Source organism: Podarcis tiliguerta (assembly GCF_965153285.1).
Source record: "Podarcis tiliguerta genome assembly, chromosome: Z".
Classification (NCBI taxonomy): Eukaryota; Metazoa; Chordata; class Lepidosauria; order Squamata; family Lacertidae; genus Podarcis; species Podarcis tiliguerta.
This window is the reverse complement of record NC_139553.1, coordinates 21,252,625-21,268,528: the sequence shown is the minus strand read 5'-3', so window position 1 is coordinate 21,268,528 and position 15,904 is coordinate 21,252,625. Positions and strand designations below refer to the sequence as shown.

The window sequence follows — 15,904 nt, the reverse complement described above, 5'->3', positions numbered from 1 at the left end:
AGGGGTAGGTAAAATATTTATTGAAAGTTGTTCAAAATCCATTGTAGGCCTTTCAATATCCATGCTACAACTGAATGCTGTGAGCTGTATAAAAATGCATTTTTAAAAATATTTATGGAGTCAATATCAAAAAATAGACTAATGGTGTTAAGGCACTTGAAATATAATTAAATATAGCAAATTTGCATAAGAGAAAACTACTTTGTTCAGTATAGTAGTAGTTACCTCTATTCAACTTTTAATGAGAAACATAATTTCCCTTACCTTCCCCATACCCACTCCCTTCGAGAAAAAGCACTATGTTTTTCTTGTTCTATGTCGTCAATCACACCCAGTATTAGGCCTGCCTTGAAGGAGACAGTGTTATCAAGCCAAGAAGCAGAAGTTCCAAATTAATACAGTTCCTAGAATCCTTTTAAGATTCCTTCTAGATCCAGTTCCTAGTATCCTCATGGACTGCAGGATGAGAACCAAGCAGATCATTTTCATTGAACATGGAAGGAGCTGGGGAAAGCAGCAAAAGCAGAAGAAACAGAGGCTTTCTTATAAAGCTTACAATCACCAACTAAGATTCATTATACATATTGGGATCTTACCTCTCCCACACCTTTCCACTGCATTCAGAGGTAAAGAAAAGCAGTGAAATATTATTACAAGGCAATGGCAAAAGCACTGACATGTTTGATGCTTTGCCCTGCATTCTGCATGCAATATGTTCAGATTTAAGAGATGTTGCCCCAAACTGGCAATGGAAATCAACTTCTAGAGACAGGCTTCCATGTGAAAACTGCTCTGTGAGTCAAGTGTCAAATGCACTGAAGAGTTCTGTGCACGACAAACCACACACACACACACAGCACCTAGAACAGTAGGCATGTCATTAATATACTGGAACAGGGCCTTATTTTCAGCTCATAGCAAGTTGGCAATATGAATAGCTTTAACAGCGCCATTCACTTGTTTGGGAGACTAACACAATAGCGAATTGGTACTATCAAGGCTGACCACACTGACTTTGTCTGGCGGGTGAATGTGTATACAACAGGCTGCTCTGCACAGAGAATCAGATACGGGCTGTGCACCTTTTAACACAAATTGTTGAGGATGCTTCTTTATTGAACAAAGGTCTGCTGGGGCTACAAGCCCACATGACAGAAAACATCAGAAAACACTTTCTGGTAGCATTTGAACTGTGCATGGACTAAGAAGACGATGCACTGTACTGAAGGAGTTCCTAGTGTAGATTACAACGCGAATGAATGCAACCGGCCCCCCCCTCATAATTATGACAGCAGTATTACTGAAAGATACTCCCAGGGTTTGAGAGAGAGAGAGAAAGGCTTATGGAAGTCACTTTCAAGTTATGTACTTAAAAAAAAAAAGGAGTCAACTTCTCTTCCCACTTGGCTCTGCATTGGAACATGTTGCACAGAAACCGAGGTTAAAAATGTCATCACAGAATCATAGAATTGGAAGGGACCATGACGATCATCTAGTCCAACCCCCTGCAATGCAGGAATCTTTTGCCCAACATAGAATCAGATCACTTGGAAGCTGAACATCTGCCTTACAAAGAGGGACCTACTGAATGCATCTGCAATGAGTCCTTTGCAATAGGGGGAGAAAAATATGGGCACAATTTAAAGTTCTTGTAGGTGCCAGAAATACAATGCAGTGTATATAACAGTTAAAGCCACAGCCCAAAAGACTGCATGGAAAGCTGCACATGCACACTGTACTGTTTTGGGGCACCTCCCTTGTCAAAGCAGCCCTCCCTGTGCTCCCCACCCCCCACCCTGCTAAAAGCCACCCTGAAACGCAGGGGAACTATGATTAAGTCCAGTAGTTCATGAAGCTCCAAGTGGTGGTAACTGTGATTATCAGGGTGTCTCTATGCATAACACAGAGGCACTAACATCTGCCTAAAAGAGGGTCTTTGGACTGTCGCCTGAGAATTAAAATTTAGTTTTCTTTTAAACTAATCAGAAACAAGGAACCCAGATGCAAAATTATACTAGACTTAAATTAAATGGCGAAAAGAGCATGTATCTTAATACAGTGGTACCTCGGGTTACATACGCTTCAGGTTATAGACTCCGCTAACCCAGAAATAATACCTCAGGTTAAGAACTTTGCTTCAGGATGAGAACAGAAATCGTGCTCCGGCAGTGCGGCAGCAGCAGGAGGCCCCATGAGCTAAAGTGGTGCTTCAGGTTAAGAACAGTTTCAGGTTAAGAACGGACCTCCGGAACGAATTAAGTACTTAACCCGAGGTACCACTGTACTCCCCATGACTTTTAGGGCAAATTGTCAAGGCACTTGACATCTTTGGTTTGGTGTGCAACACTCTCATTCCTATTCATTTCAAATGGAGGTAGCATGGTCCACATATTTCACGCTTCAGGAAAACAGCAGAGATGCAACATTCTTTAGCTCATTAGGAAGCTGAGAGAGAGAGAGAGAGAGAGAGAACACACACTTTTTAGGTTACCAAATCAAAATAAGCAATTATTGCTCACAAATCCTAAAGACTCAAATTGAACACCCACTGATTTTAGAGAAATGTAAAATGTACTTGGCATCAGAATATGCTGCATTTAAATTTTAGTTGGCATCATTTGGGAAGTGTGACAGAAAACATGCCAACAGAACAGCAGCTGATGATTTCTAGCTCAGGGTCCTCTCCTTCCAAGTCCCACTTAGACAATCTCTCTGCAGGCAGGAACCTGTGCATGCCATTTGTATACCGCATGTAGGCCTAACATATTTTAGAGACTTGTCCAAATACTTCCCAAGTTACAAAGTATGTTTTTTCTTTAATCACAAAACAGAAAAGGTAGTCTTTTGTCTGGTTATAAAATAAAGATTCCCCCCTGTGGTTTTAGCCCTGTGATGTACTGCATTGTGCATTCTGAGTGGCCATGCTTGCGTCCCTTGATCTGGTTTATTTATCTTCTAATTTGCTTGTTTTAAAAAAATCAGTCTAATTCATATTCTTCATAAAACATCAATTTATTTATTTAAATGTATTTTTTTATTAAATATTTCTTGGTTTACTAAAGTATGTGCAATGTCTCTTTTTTCAAGTTACGTTTTCTACAGATCAGCTTCATTTGTTGAGACATTAGTGTTACTTCATAAAACATCATTAAGGAAAAAAGTGACACCATGTTCAGTGTTCTCTAAGTATTATTAATAGTTTGGAACTATCCAAACAAACAAACTATGCAATTTTTTTTCAGGGAAGCTTGATGTCAAAATACTATTAAAAAGCTATTTATTGGGATAAAGGGATTTTAAATAGCAAAAAATACATACCTGTATGGATAGCCATGGTACTTAGATCTAAATATTGACAGCAGCCAACTGAAGAACACGACCACCAAACCGATGCCAGCCATACACATTACTGCAGGAAATAAATCACAATATGAAGTCAGCTTGCCAAAACAGCATGAAAATAATCAATCATGAAACTGAAATTTAAAGAATGCTTAAAGGTAAAGGTACCCCTGACTGTTAGGGTCCAGTCGCGGACGACTCTGGGGTTGCATGCTCATCTCATTCTATAGGCCAAGGGAGACGGCATTTGTCCGAAGACAGCTTCCGGGTCATGCGACCAGCATGACTAAACCACTTCTGGTGAACCAGAGCAGCTCACAGAAATGCCGTTTACCTTCCCACTGGAGCGGTACCTATTTATCTACTTGCACTTTGACGTGCTTTCGAACTGCTAGGTGGGCAGGAGCTGGGACTGAACAACGGGAGCTCACCCCGTTGTGGGGATTCGAACCTCCAACCTTCTGATCAGCAAGCCCTAGGCTCAGTGGTTTAGACCACAGCGCCACCCACGCAGATTGTCTAACTGCACTTCCAACTGAATTAATTTGTGAGAAAACTCTCAAAAGGAGCAAAAGAGGCCATACAACTTAGAAAACCAGCAGTAAGTAACAAACCTATTCTTACTGACAACACAACTGCCAGAGGAAAGTTTTCCCAAGTACCAAAGTTTTTTTTAATGGACACACACACACCTGCTTTCCCCATCCTGACATTCCCTGTTTAAAAATACAAGCACACTGCATTCCAGGCACAGGAAGGAAGGAAGGAAGGAAGGAAGGAAGGAAGGAAGGAAGGAAGGGGAATGCTGTGGTGTCAGGATTGACCAGAAGATGGCGCTGCAACCCAACATTACCATCCCTGCCAGGTGATGCGAAATCTGCTACTTACTTTTTCTCTTCATTACCTCCAGGTCAGAAGTTGCAGCTTCATGCAGGAGCACCATCCCAAGAGTAACACCAGCATCTGAGAAAGCTGTTTAAGGCTAAACCACTTCAACAGGATGAACAAAAGTACGACACATTCCTATCCAGTTTCTTAATGCTATGCATTTAGAAAAATTCTAATTTTTGCTGTAGTTGCAGAGTTTGCAAGACTGAGCCAAGTTTGAACTCAGCAACCTTGTCCTAGCATTCTGGGTTGAACTACAGAAAAAAGGAGGAAGGGTAAGAGTCATTATGTTTTAGGTCTCTGCATTCTCAAAACCTTGCTAGATTCCCGCCCACCCCACCTGACTTGTTATCTTTTATGCACAATTGGAAGCAAGAGACAGTAGTGAGGGGAGCTGGAGGGGGAAATCACTGAATTAGGGATGGGGCGGGCAGCATAAGTTACACAATGTTAACCAAATCAAATAATTCAAAGCAGTTTATAAAGACAAACTTATTGAGTCAAAAGCTTTCATGGATTACAAACCACTTCACAAGCAATGCCATTTTCAGTTTGTACTAACAGAAACAAACTCAAGAAGCATAGAGAGGGAAATGCACAGTCTGTGCCGCTTTAAAGTTACAATTAAAAGCTTAAACTTATACAGATAACCCCCAGGAACGTTTATAACAAGAGGTAAAAGTACAAACATCCTAAGCATGTCTGTCCTTAAAAATAACAGCAATCCTACTGAGAGAGGAGCCACTGAAAATAATGGACACACATTTAGATCTACAGTATTCATTTCACTGAGTCTACTCTTAACGTAGTTGGCTACCACCTATATGAAAATCTAGCAGTTACAATGGTTTTCCACACCTGACTGGGATCAGAATTCAGCAACTACTTGCTTGATCTGATCAATGATTTCTTTAGAAGGTTGCAAAGTCACCGATGCAAACCCCTGGAAACTTTGGCTAGATCTGGTCGAAAGGCTTTCAAGCTTAAGCATTTGTTGTTAAGAAGGATACTAAACAACAGAACAATGTGTGTTTCAGCAACAAATTGAGCTTGACTGCTCCCATGGATATAGCTCTGCAAGAAAAGGGTTAAAAAAATATATGCAGTTTTGATTATTTCATATTTGATTATAAGATTCCTGATCTAAATTTGCACATGCTCACACACAGATCTACATGGGGATGAAAAGCCAGGTTCACTCAGTCTCCAGACTTACTTAAAAGGGATTCTGCTGACTGCAAAACTGTTCCAATCAGTAGATATTCCTAGAGCATATTACTGTGGTACCTGCCTTCTCAGGTCAGCTAATGCTCCATGCGATGGTCCATCCCTTGTCAGGAACTACAACAATATTTCAGGATGTTTAACAGTGATTGCTTTCTACATTTAAAATGCTGGCTTTAACCTACAAAGCGAATAGCCCAGTCCTCCTAGACTAGAGACTGCATTGTTACTGTCACCTGTAACAGTCTCAAAAAGCAAGGAAGAGCACTCTTTCAGCAAGTCCATCTACCCAAGAGCCAAAGAGAGAGTCAGAGAGAAGCAATTGTACCTAATCGGACCAAGAGAGGAGCGAACTAGAGGTTCCCAATTACTTAAGTTCTGTGGACCCCTTTTGTTTCAAAAGCCAAGCCATGGACCCCTAGTTTTGAAAATTTTGCTCTCTCTATAGTACTTTTTGTTATGTGAATGGTGCCACAGACCCCCTGGGAACCATTGCTTACTGCAGCATCATGGTTGTTATAGCCTTTTTCCAAAGTGTTTGCACCTGCCTTGACCAGAAGTTGGAGCCATAACCCAAAATACCTCACCTCCCAGCAAAAGGGAAATCTATCCAGTTGGTTTATGAAATGCATATATGCACTTTAAAGATGACAACTAACAAAACTGCATAAAAGATTTGCTTCCAAGGAATGCAGTTTCACTTTCTCCCTAAGATATGCAAAGGAGCAACAGGACCCAACTAAAAAGGTTACTGGTCTTTCTAACACACACTCCTTATCTTCCTTTAAGAAGTGTGCAACTTCCATTTAAGTGTATTCAGATGAATTTACTGTCAGTGTTTGGCTTCTGAAGCTGTTTTTTTAAAAAAATGTTATCGGTTTTGCATAAATAAGAAATTAACTTAAATTAAAATTATACCTCTTCCCCCTACCATACAAAGTGCCCCAATGATACCCATTGAAAATGAGCATATGGGTCGGTTGGTCCCTGTCTAATTATATTAAAATGCCTTTCCATGTGTTTTCAGAGGCCTATATCCATGTTCCTTTGTTGACCTAAGAAATAAGAGTAAACCAAAGATTATAGAAGTTCCTTGGGTTTCCCCTCTAACCAGATGAAACGCCAGTGAGAAAATTGGAGGGTACCACCACCTCCAAATCCAAAAATAGGATGCCAAAAACGGATTTTTAATGTCTGAATAAGCGTTTTTCCAAAACTGCCTAAATGGATTTTTCCTATAGGAACTACAATTCACAATACATTTGATTTGTATCCACGCAGCTGGTCCAATCCCTGGATTACTAGTAATACCGTATGATCACATCTTGCACACAATTAACTAGCACACTTTCAACCTCTGTAGCTGAAAGCTGGCAAGTTGTAAGCCTGCAAATTAATTGCATGCAAGTTGGAGAGCTTAAAAGCTCCTTTTGTTCTGGGTTTTCCTGGCACACAAATAACTTTTAAGCTCTCCACCTTGCTTACCAAGCTCTGGGAGGCTCTCACAAGATCTTGTGGGAACTCAGATCTTGTGAGAGCCTCCCAGAAGCAACAAGAGAGCCTCCCAGAGCCCAGTATGCAAATAGGAGAGCATAAAAGCGCTCTGCCTTGTTTGTGGGGGGCAAGACCTGTTCAGTGCACCAGCTCTGGGAGGTAAAATTGCTCATGCAGGGGTGGTTCCAGGGGTTTTCGGATATATATGTTTTTGTTCTGTCCCTGGAACATAACAAGATGTGATCACACTTCATACTTGTCAGGGCCAGAGTCAGATGCAAGTCAATACGAAAGACGCAAGGCTTCATTGTTAGTGAAGTTAACTCTTTAGTCAGTTTAACTTTATACAACTCAGCAAGTATCGGTGCTTGGGGACCAAGAAGGAGGGGAGCTTGTCACAGCAGAAGAGGGCGAGTCCCTGGATTCTTCAGCAGCCTCTTGACCCCCATCCTCTGCTTCAGCCTCGGAGTCTGAACTGCTCCCTGTCACCAACACTTCCTACTCACTAAACCCTGTTGCACCTTCAACATCCAGGCCTTCCTTCCAAGCCTCTCCCCCTGACCTCTCCTCAGCATCCCACCACCAATCCCCTGGCTTTGAGCCTTCCTGCTCTGGGGTTTCCATTGGGGGTTCCCCGGCTGGTGCCACCCACCACTCCCCTTCAGCCAGCCAGTTCATGATATCACTGTGCAGAGGTCACATGGTGTAACGCCATCCAATATTACGTACTGCCTCACCCCCTTGTGAAGTCAATTGAAATAATACTCTGTGTGGCAAACAAGGCTTTCATTGTATATATGTATAAATGTTAGAATCATGTTTTGCCAATTTTAAAAAATTCCAGTCTTCAATCATTCTTGGTATGAATCTAAATAAGTAGAGATGTGGTGGCAGATTAAAACTCGCAGCAACTTGCTAAACATCTGGGCCAGCACAAAAAGCAGGGGAGACAGAGGGCAATCCTGCTTCATGCAGGAGCTCTGATTGCAAGCCATGTGCCAAAATAACTACAGAACTCTCCTGATCAAGGTTTAAAGCAGACTTATAACGAAGGTCCCCATGTTAAACCTTTGCAAGTTTTCAAACAGAAAACTCAATTCAATGTGCTTCTGCACTTTTACTAAACATGGGGTGGCACTGAACTCAGTCTTACTCATTGAAATTAATGGGCATAATTTAATCACGTTCCTTAATTTCAGTGGGTCAACTCTGAGCAAAACCAAGTTGAATGCAAACAAATACAGGATACATAAATTTTGAATTGAACAGTATGTAGTGAAAGTAAATAGGAGGCAAAAACGTATATATTTTTAAAACTGAAAATGCGAGATTTAGAAGCATTACTGTGACCAACAGTTTGTGAGAATCCGAAAGCAATGAAATGTTGCTTAAAATAACCACAATATTTTCACTGTTAGCACAGCCTAGAAACTCTCAGTTTCACATTTAAGAGGCCTACAGGTATGAAAGACAGAACCTTTAACAATAAATTGAAGGAAGAAATATGCCTAATCAGGGACCTCTTTAACAGGCAGAGTGTGGCAAAAAGAGATTCAGGAGGAGAGAAATGTACACTAGCTACAATAATCTACACACTTCAGTAAAAAATGTATCACCTATTCTGAATACTCCTGTTCTGTATCTGTTACATATTCTGTACCTCCTGTTCTGAATACACCTATCCTGTATCAGTTACACTGACAACCCCTCTGCTTCTGGACTCAATTCAAAGCTGGTTGTGGCCTTTAGAACCCTAAATCGTTGGTGACTATGTTGTCTAAAGGACCACCTATACCTGTATGAGCCTGCCCAAGCAGGAGCCCTGCTCTCTGGTCCATCAAGCAAGAGCTATTAAATTGTGTGAGTGCAAGGAATAGTGCTTTCTCCCAGGGTAGGAATCTCTGGAACTCTTTGGAACCAGAGAGACACTCTGCTGGTCCTTAGAAAGCCTCTCGAGAAACATTAATTGAAGTCTGTGGTTGAGTTGTTTGACACTTTGACACATGAAAAAATACTTAGTAGCTGCTGCTTTTATGGGATGGGGGTTGTATTTTCATGTATTTTAGATTTTTACAAATGAACTTGGAAGGGGAGTATATGCTGAAAGACATGTTAACATATTTAAAAAGTTATACTGGAGTTTTGATGTTTGTTTGTTTTTTAAATGATCACTTACCACTTGACCTGTATGGGGATTCTTATGAGCATATGGTGGCCCTCTGATGTGATTCCACATTTGCCCTGATGTCATTGCCAGAACGAAACACTGGAAACAACACGTTGAGAAATCAGTAAACTTGTAAGCACCAAGAAAGACATCCCTGATTCAAACATTGCTCACCTTTTAAGTGACCTCAAACAATACTGATCATTAATTTGTTTCCACTATTTCCCCACAGCTTTAAATTTCAGATAAATTCTGAGCCTGTGTCCTAGTTGAATCCTCAAAACGAGTTTATATTTCATTTATGCCCACATCATGATTGCATATTACACAATCATGTGACATAGCCAAGAGCATCCTGCCCACAAGTGGCTGCCAATACTGAACATGCCCCAAGCAAAGCAATTAAAACCCTTTTTTTAATCCAACAGAAAACAGTAATTTCACAATTGCATCTTTCCTCAAATAAAAGAGCTCCCACTAAGGGAATGAAGCTATTTTATTTCCTTTAAAATGTAAACTCACAACAATTTACAAACAAGCAAACAAAAAACATTTTGCCACAATCTTAGGGGTGGGAGTGGGGGAAGAATAGTATTCTCCTGATTTCCCTCTCAAAGGACAGAGAGGTTCAACCTCAGACAAAAAGATCTGACCTCATATACCTGCTCTATGAAGCTGCAGAAAGGTCCACAGCCATTATCACTCTGATATCAGAACTCTGACGCTGGAGAGAACAAGAAGGGATTTTCTAGAAATGGCAGTGGATCTTCAGGATCCCAAGCCATCCTGTTTGCTAATACTCCCCTGGAATTGAGGAGATTTCACCCCTCCCATATCCAAGAATCTGCTGATTCTCCAGAGAGGAGGGGTGATTTTCTGCTCTCTATTGATTTCGCTCCAGCCTCACATCAAAGAGAGAGAGAGAGAGAGAGAGAGAGAGACTGAGTGTTAGAGAGAGATCGTGTGTATAGATAAGGTTGCTGCTAAGAGCAGCTGCAGACACTCAGTGCAGTTCAGCATTTTTCGTTTAGACCTCATTTAGCTGTGTATATAGTTGTGTATTATCGTTGTAGATAGAATAAAGAAGATATTCTACAGAGCTGCTCTCCGAGTTGTTTATGCTATGCTATACTCTGCTGTGCGATGATTGTCTTCTTGTTGGAGTGAATCCGGTGCTCACAACTCTAAGCTGTGAGTCCACAGCACTTTGACCTGTTCCTGTGCAGAAGGTGGTCTCTGGAAGTGCTACCCAGCTTGCCTAGCCCAGTTGTGGCTGAAGTGGTTGAGTCCAGTTGGTGGAACTGGCTCAAGGGGGATGCTGACAGGAATGGGGGACAAGATACAGCAGCCCTTCCATCTGAATCAGTGGAAAAGAAACTGTTACTAAAAACCAGAATGACAATCTGTTTTTTAAACTGAAAAACAATACAGCCAGATCACAGTAGATGCATGCAAAGAATAGGCCAAGTGATGAGGAAGGTTGGGAAAGGGATCCAGGGGAAAAAAGAGGAAACAAAGTGGTTAAAACATAATTTGCTTACCAAAGCAGCAAAAGCCCAGCCTGTCTTGTTATACAGAAAATCCAGGTTGCTTCTTCTTAAGTACACAAGGCCACCAATAACAGCGAGGAGCAGCCCCAACATCAAGGGCCCAGCATAGTTTGGAGGCCTTATCACACGGATCTATGAAAGTCAAAAACAGTTTGCACATTAAAGCAAACTGGAAGAATTCTGTACAAAAATATATAGGCACCAATAATTCCTGAACAGTTTTACTACTAGAGGGATAGGTAAGTTTTTGAGAATGCAGCAAAGCTACTTCAACTTCTAAAAAAAAAAATCTAAAGTGTTCCATACGGAAAATTGCTTTTGAGAAGTAACACTGAAGTATACAAATAATTTCAATATTTTAATTACATTACACTCTGTTGTTCTCATAAGCTACCTCAAAGTAGGTTACAATTAAACTATAGCCAGGAAGCACATTACAAAAACATCTGCTTTAAAAAGAAAATGTTTCATCTTGTGTACAAAACCTCAGAAATAGCACGGAGTATACTAGACCACAATGAAGTGAGCATTTCAAACTGAGATGCACCACTGAGGTATTCCTGCTCCAAGTTGCAGTCAATCTTACCTTACAGGTAAATTGTGCAGATGCCCACAGATCTCTAATAAGAACCTTTAAACAATTTAAAGCTGCATTTATTACATGCACACTTATGTGGAAACAATTCCCACCGAACACAGTGGCCTTACTCCCAGATAATATAGGATTAAGGATAGGATAAAGCTGCAAAAATAATACAAAAACCATAGCAAAGGGTTGTTGCTAGATTTTAGAATGCCCTGAAAATAATTTGAAAAGTGACCTGAGAATATACCAGAAGTATTTTTAAAAAGACACTCCAATCACTAGCAGTTTTACCAGGATGCTCGTGACAACTGGGAAACACAGGAAATAACAAAATTGCCTCTCCATAAAAATATCTAACAGTTCAACCCACCGACCCTTTCTCCATCCACCATGGAAAACATGATTTAATAGAGCACCAAAATAAGATTAAGTAAACTGTTCTGGTTTAAGAGAAATAATTGTATTGAGTGTATGCATATGGTGGAAAAGATGGACAAGTGCTCATGAACTTGTTCTCTTCGTGTGGCAGTCCTGCTATTTGAGGCAACAGAACAATAATATATTTCTTTATATTACAGTTAGAAGGAAAACACTGCATAGAAGTTGAAGTCTGGCCTTTACTTACATTGACATCAGTTCTATCAGCAACCCAACGGGCTAGCTGTTCAGCAGCAAAACCTCGTACTTGCAGTTCGTATGTGTCACCTTTTTTCGGTTTCCCTTTTGGTGGGAAATTAATGAAGGTTGGAGCAGAGTTCATGTTGAGCTGTATTTTTTAAGAAACACAAAGAAATGTACTGTCACTCAAATTGTCTGTTGAGCTGCTACCTAAAATCCATGCTCTGAAATGGAGCTCAGATTCTGAAGTTATCCAGGCATAACTTGTGAACCAAGACACACGGGTCTATGTTGCAAACTCCACTGTCTCACATAAATACCAGTAGTTGTACTACAGGTTACCAGAAAAGCTTATTTCTTCCCTCCCACTCCACTTAGTTTGAAATGCTCTGAAGAAGCAAGTTATTACTTAATGTGCAATCCTAAATATTAAAGTAATATTAAGTATGTTTATGTTACTGATGCCCCAGAAAGTATAAACTGTTTTTAATAACAAAACAGTAATGCACATTTTTTTCTTAATCCTACTCCACAAGTATAACTACGCAAGAAGCACATTACCATTTGAAATACATCAGAGCCTTCATCGAAATCAACCATGGCAAAAAAGATCCTGTTTGTGAATGCACTTGAGTACCGCCATGAGTTTGCCAGAATCTGATATTCTTCATCAGCTTGCCTACAAAAATGTAAGAAAGTGCTGTTCAAGCATCTAACCATGTCAAGATTTAAAAGCATTTAGCCCATCAGAAGAACGTAAGCCCACACTTTCACACTAGCTGTAAGAAGAAACCTGAACAGCAGCAATGATCATGCAGCCACAAGTCACCACTACAAAAGAACAGCATCTGAACTGACAGGGATGCATATACTTCCTGGCGTTCCCACAAAGTTGCAATTTTGCTTTCTTTGGAGAAAGCCTTTTATATAGTAGGATTCAAAGACCAACATCCCTCAGTCTCAGCTAATGTAGTACCAATAAATAATGTCTTTAGCTGGATCCCTCACGTCAATGAGCATTTCTTTGAGAATATTTTTATAATTTGAGAACAGATGGCACTCCAGGCGTGGTTTAGCTAAATGCTAAACCAGTTACGGTTGGCACTTCAGAGGTGCGCAGGTAGAATTTAAGTCTCTGATGCCAAATGCTAAGTCAATTAAAGATGATGGTCTGTGAATCAGGTGCTTGAATAAGGTTTAGCAAGCACAATACCTACATGAATTGTTTGAAGAGACATTCTTTCTGTCAAATTCTCTTAATAAGAAGCAGGTATAGTACTTTTAACTTAAAAAGCAACTGCCTGTGTATGACTTTATATCATTTCTAAAAGAATTATTTTCAAAATATCACAATGATTAATTGCTACTTCAACAATCTTTTGGTACACCTGATTTTTTGAATGCTAGCATGGTGCTTTTCCCTTGAGTACAACAGAATAAGTTTGAAGTAAAAAGGATAAAACAAAGGAGAAATACTGTGACACAAAAAAGCATACAAGGTTTTCTGTAATAATGAATTTTCAAGTAATTTAAATCCATACTTGCACACAACACATTGTCTGTGAGGCTGAAGCGCAGTGAACATAACAATCACAGAGTAGTTTCTTGGTGGTGCCTTTATAAGACGACGAAATTTATCACCGTTCAGTCGAATTACCGACCGTTTGCTAGCCCATTCCATCAGCTGGTTCACTTTTTCTGAAAGAACCATCTAAAATATAAAATTGGAAAGAAGAAAACAGTTTCTGTTAAACAAGTCTTCTACAAGGAGTCTAAGCTGCTACAGCTTAATCTGAACAACCATGCATGACATTAAAATAATAATAATGTATTAGCTGCATGATCCCAGAATCAGACCCAGAATCAACAGAGCTGTTCGACAGTGGAATTTGCTGCCAAGGAGTGGAGTCTCCTTCTTTGGAGGTCTTTAAGCAGAGGCTTGACAACCATATGTCAGGAGTGCTCTGATGGGGTTTCCTGCTTGGCAGGGGGTTGGACTCGATGGCCCTTGTGGTCTCTTCCAACTCTATGATTCTATGATTCTATGACCCAGCTCCTAAGCTGTGTTGGGAGACCGAGAATGGAATACTTATGTCTTCTCTTTAGCCTTTCCAGTATGTTATCATTTCATCTCCTTCCCAGTACCATTTCTTTACAGCAACTAGCACTGATAAATCAAGGTGAATATTCACTTCCTCAGTGCTGCTTGCAACTTCGTGTCCTACAGATGTTGGCAGACTACAACTCCCATCAGCCTGTGGTCAGAGGCCACGGAAGATGTCCAGATTATATGGAGTACACTAGGCTTGTTCACAGCATTCAGATAATGCAACCAGCAACAAGCCTTTGATTCCATGAACTTGGCCACACAACATACGGTCTGCATAGACATGCCAAGGCACCTTTAGATGCTGCCCCATTCTCAGTTTTCTCCCTCATCATCTGCCATTTACTGCCTGACTAAGAGTCATAACCGTCGGATCCTCCTCCTCAGCGCAGGCAGCGCCCGTCGTTTACCTTACGTGACAGGAAAACGCGCCCTCTTCTAGGTATCTCTTGCTAAAATCTAGCTGCAGCCTGGTCGTGCATAAATTAGGCGAAACGTATCCTATTGCAGTGTAACTGGAAGCAGCTGAAGGCGCAGCCAACAACTTTTTCATTCATTATAATCTTCATCATCGTCATCCCTTGTTATGAATCCATCTCTCCACCAAGGAACTCTCTGCGGCGGCAACTTAGCAGCAGCAGCCTGAGGGGGGCGAAGACTCCCACAGGACTGCAGTGGGAGACGATTAAGCGATGCAAAGTGCTTGAGGCGCGCGCGGGGGGCGGCGGCACTCTGCACATGCTCGGCAACCCTGTAGTCCGTCACACACACACACACACACACACACACACAGCTCTTTCTAGGATAACTGCGGGCCTAGCAAACAGTTGTTGGCGAGCCTCCGTAAGTTGGGCCCTGAGAGTAAGAAAGGTGGGCGGTTGGATGACCTCGGTGTGCCCCTCTCCCTCTCCTCCTCCGCGCCTGGATCGCGATCGCATCGGCCCTCCTCCAGCCAGCCCCACTCACCTCCTTCTTCTTCTGCCCTCCGACGCCGGAGCCGGCCAGTACGGCCAAGAAAGCCAGAGCCAGAACCCTCAGAAACGCCGCCATGACTGAACCGGCCTCCCTTCCTTCAGCGACAGGCAGAAAAGCCACTCACGGGCAGCCCGGCGCCCATAGGACAGGCCGCGCGTCGGGCCAGTACCGGATTGGGTGAAAGAAACTTCCGCTGCCTAGCTATTGGTCCCCTGCGCTTCTTCCTCTTTCACTAAGTCTCCGCCCCTACCCGAACTTTTACTTTTTGGACTGGAAGTGGAGGAGAAAGGAGTTAGGGGGGGGACGGGGGGAGTAGGAAGGACGCGTCAGACTCCCGTTGACAAATGAGAATGGGGTAAGCTGTTGCGATATGATTGGCCGCCAGAGACCGGTTGGGTGGACTTCGTGCGGACTGACAGGCAGCCCGCACAGCCTGTCTCTGGCTTCTGCGCCAGACGGGAGGACTTTGCGCTCAGCAGCCCCCAAAGGGAGGGGTAACAGGGAGGGGTTAGAGGGATGCGTCAATTTTAAAAGACAAGTTGTTTATTAATTGTTAACTATTATTTATTTCATAAAATTTATGCACCATTTTTTAAATTAAAAAACCCCGAAACTGGTTTATGAAAATTATAAAACAATAAAATTATCAATAGGAATAATTAACAGCAATAATAGTGTAAGACTTTTTAAAAGTTAAAATAGCAATAGAGTAAAAGTAAAAGTAGATTAAAACTTGCATTGACTACGTTAATGATCATTTTACCTATTTATGTAAAACATGTTTATACCACCATATTCAAAAAGGAATAAAATGCAATTTAATATTAAAATGCAATTTTCTAATAAACAATAAACTGAAAGCCAGGCAATCATAAAAGCCTCTAAAACCTCCTGGTTTCGAGACCGAGACGGCTCTGGTTGCCCATATAGATGATCTCCGTAGACAACTGGAT

General features: G+C 41.4%; 1 protein-coding gene across 1 annotated transcript; it reads right to left on the bottom strand.

The window, feature by feature from the left end:
• Positions 1-15,115, bottom strand: MAGT1 (magnesium transporter 1). Its single transcript, XM_083423963.1, has 10 exons — positions 14,943-15,115; positions 13,411-13,580; positions 12,431-12,548; positions 11,877-12,017; positions 10,657-10,797; positions 9,125-9,214; positions 5,241-5,304; positions 4,231-4,305; positions 3,319-3,409; positions 1-2,445 (listed from the first exon to the last, which is right to left on the bottom strand). Exons 1-10 carry the CDS (start codon positions 15,024-15,026, stop codon positions 2,430-2,432), a joined length of 990 nt encoding a protein of 329 aa, XP_083280089.1. The 5' UTR covers positions 15,027-15,115; the 3' UTR covers positions 1-2,429.
• Between the last annotated feature and the right edge of the window lie 789 nt (positions 15,116-15,904).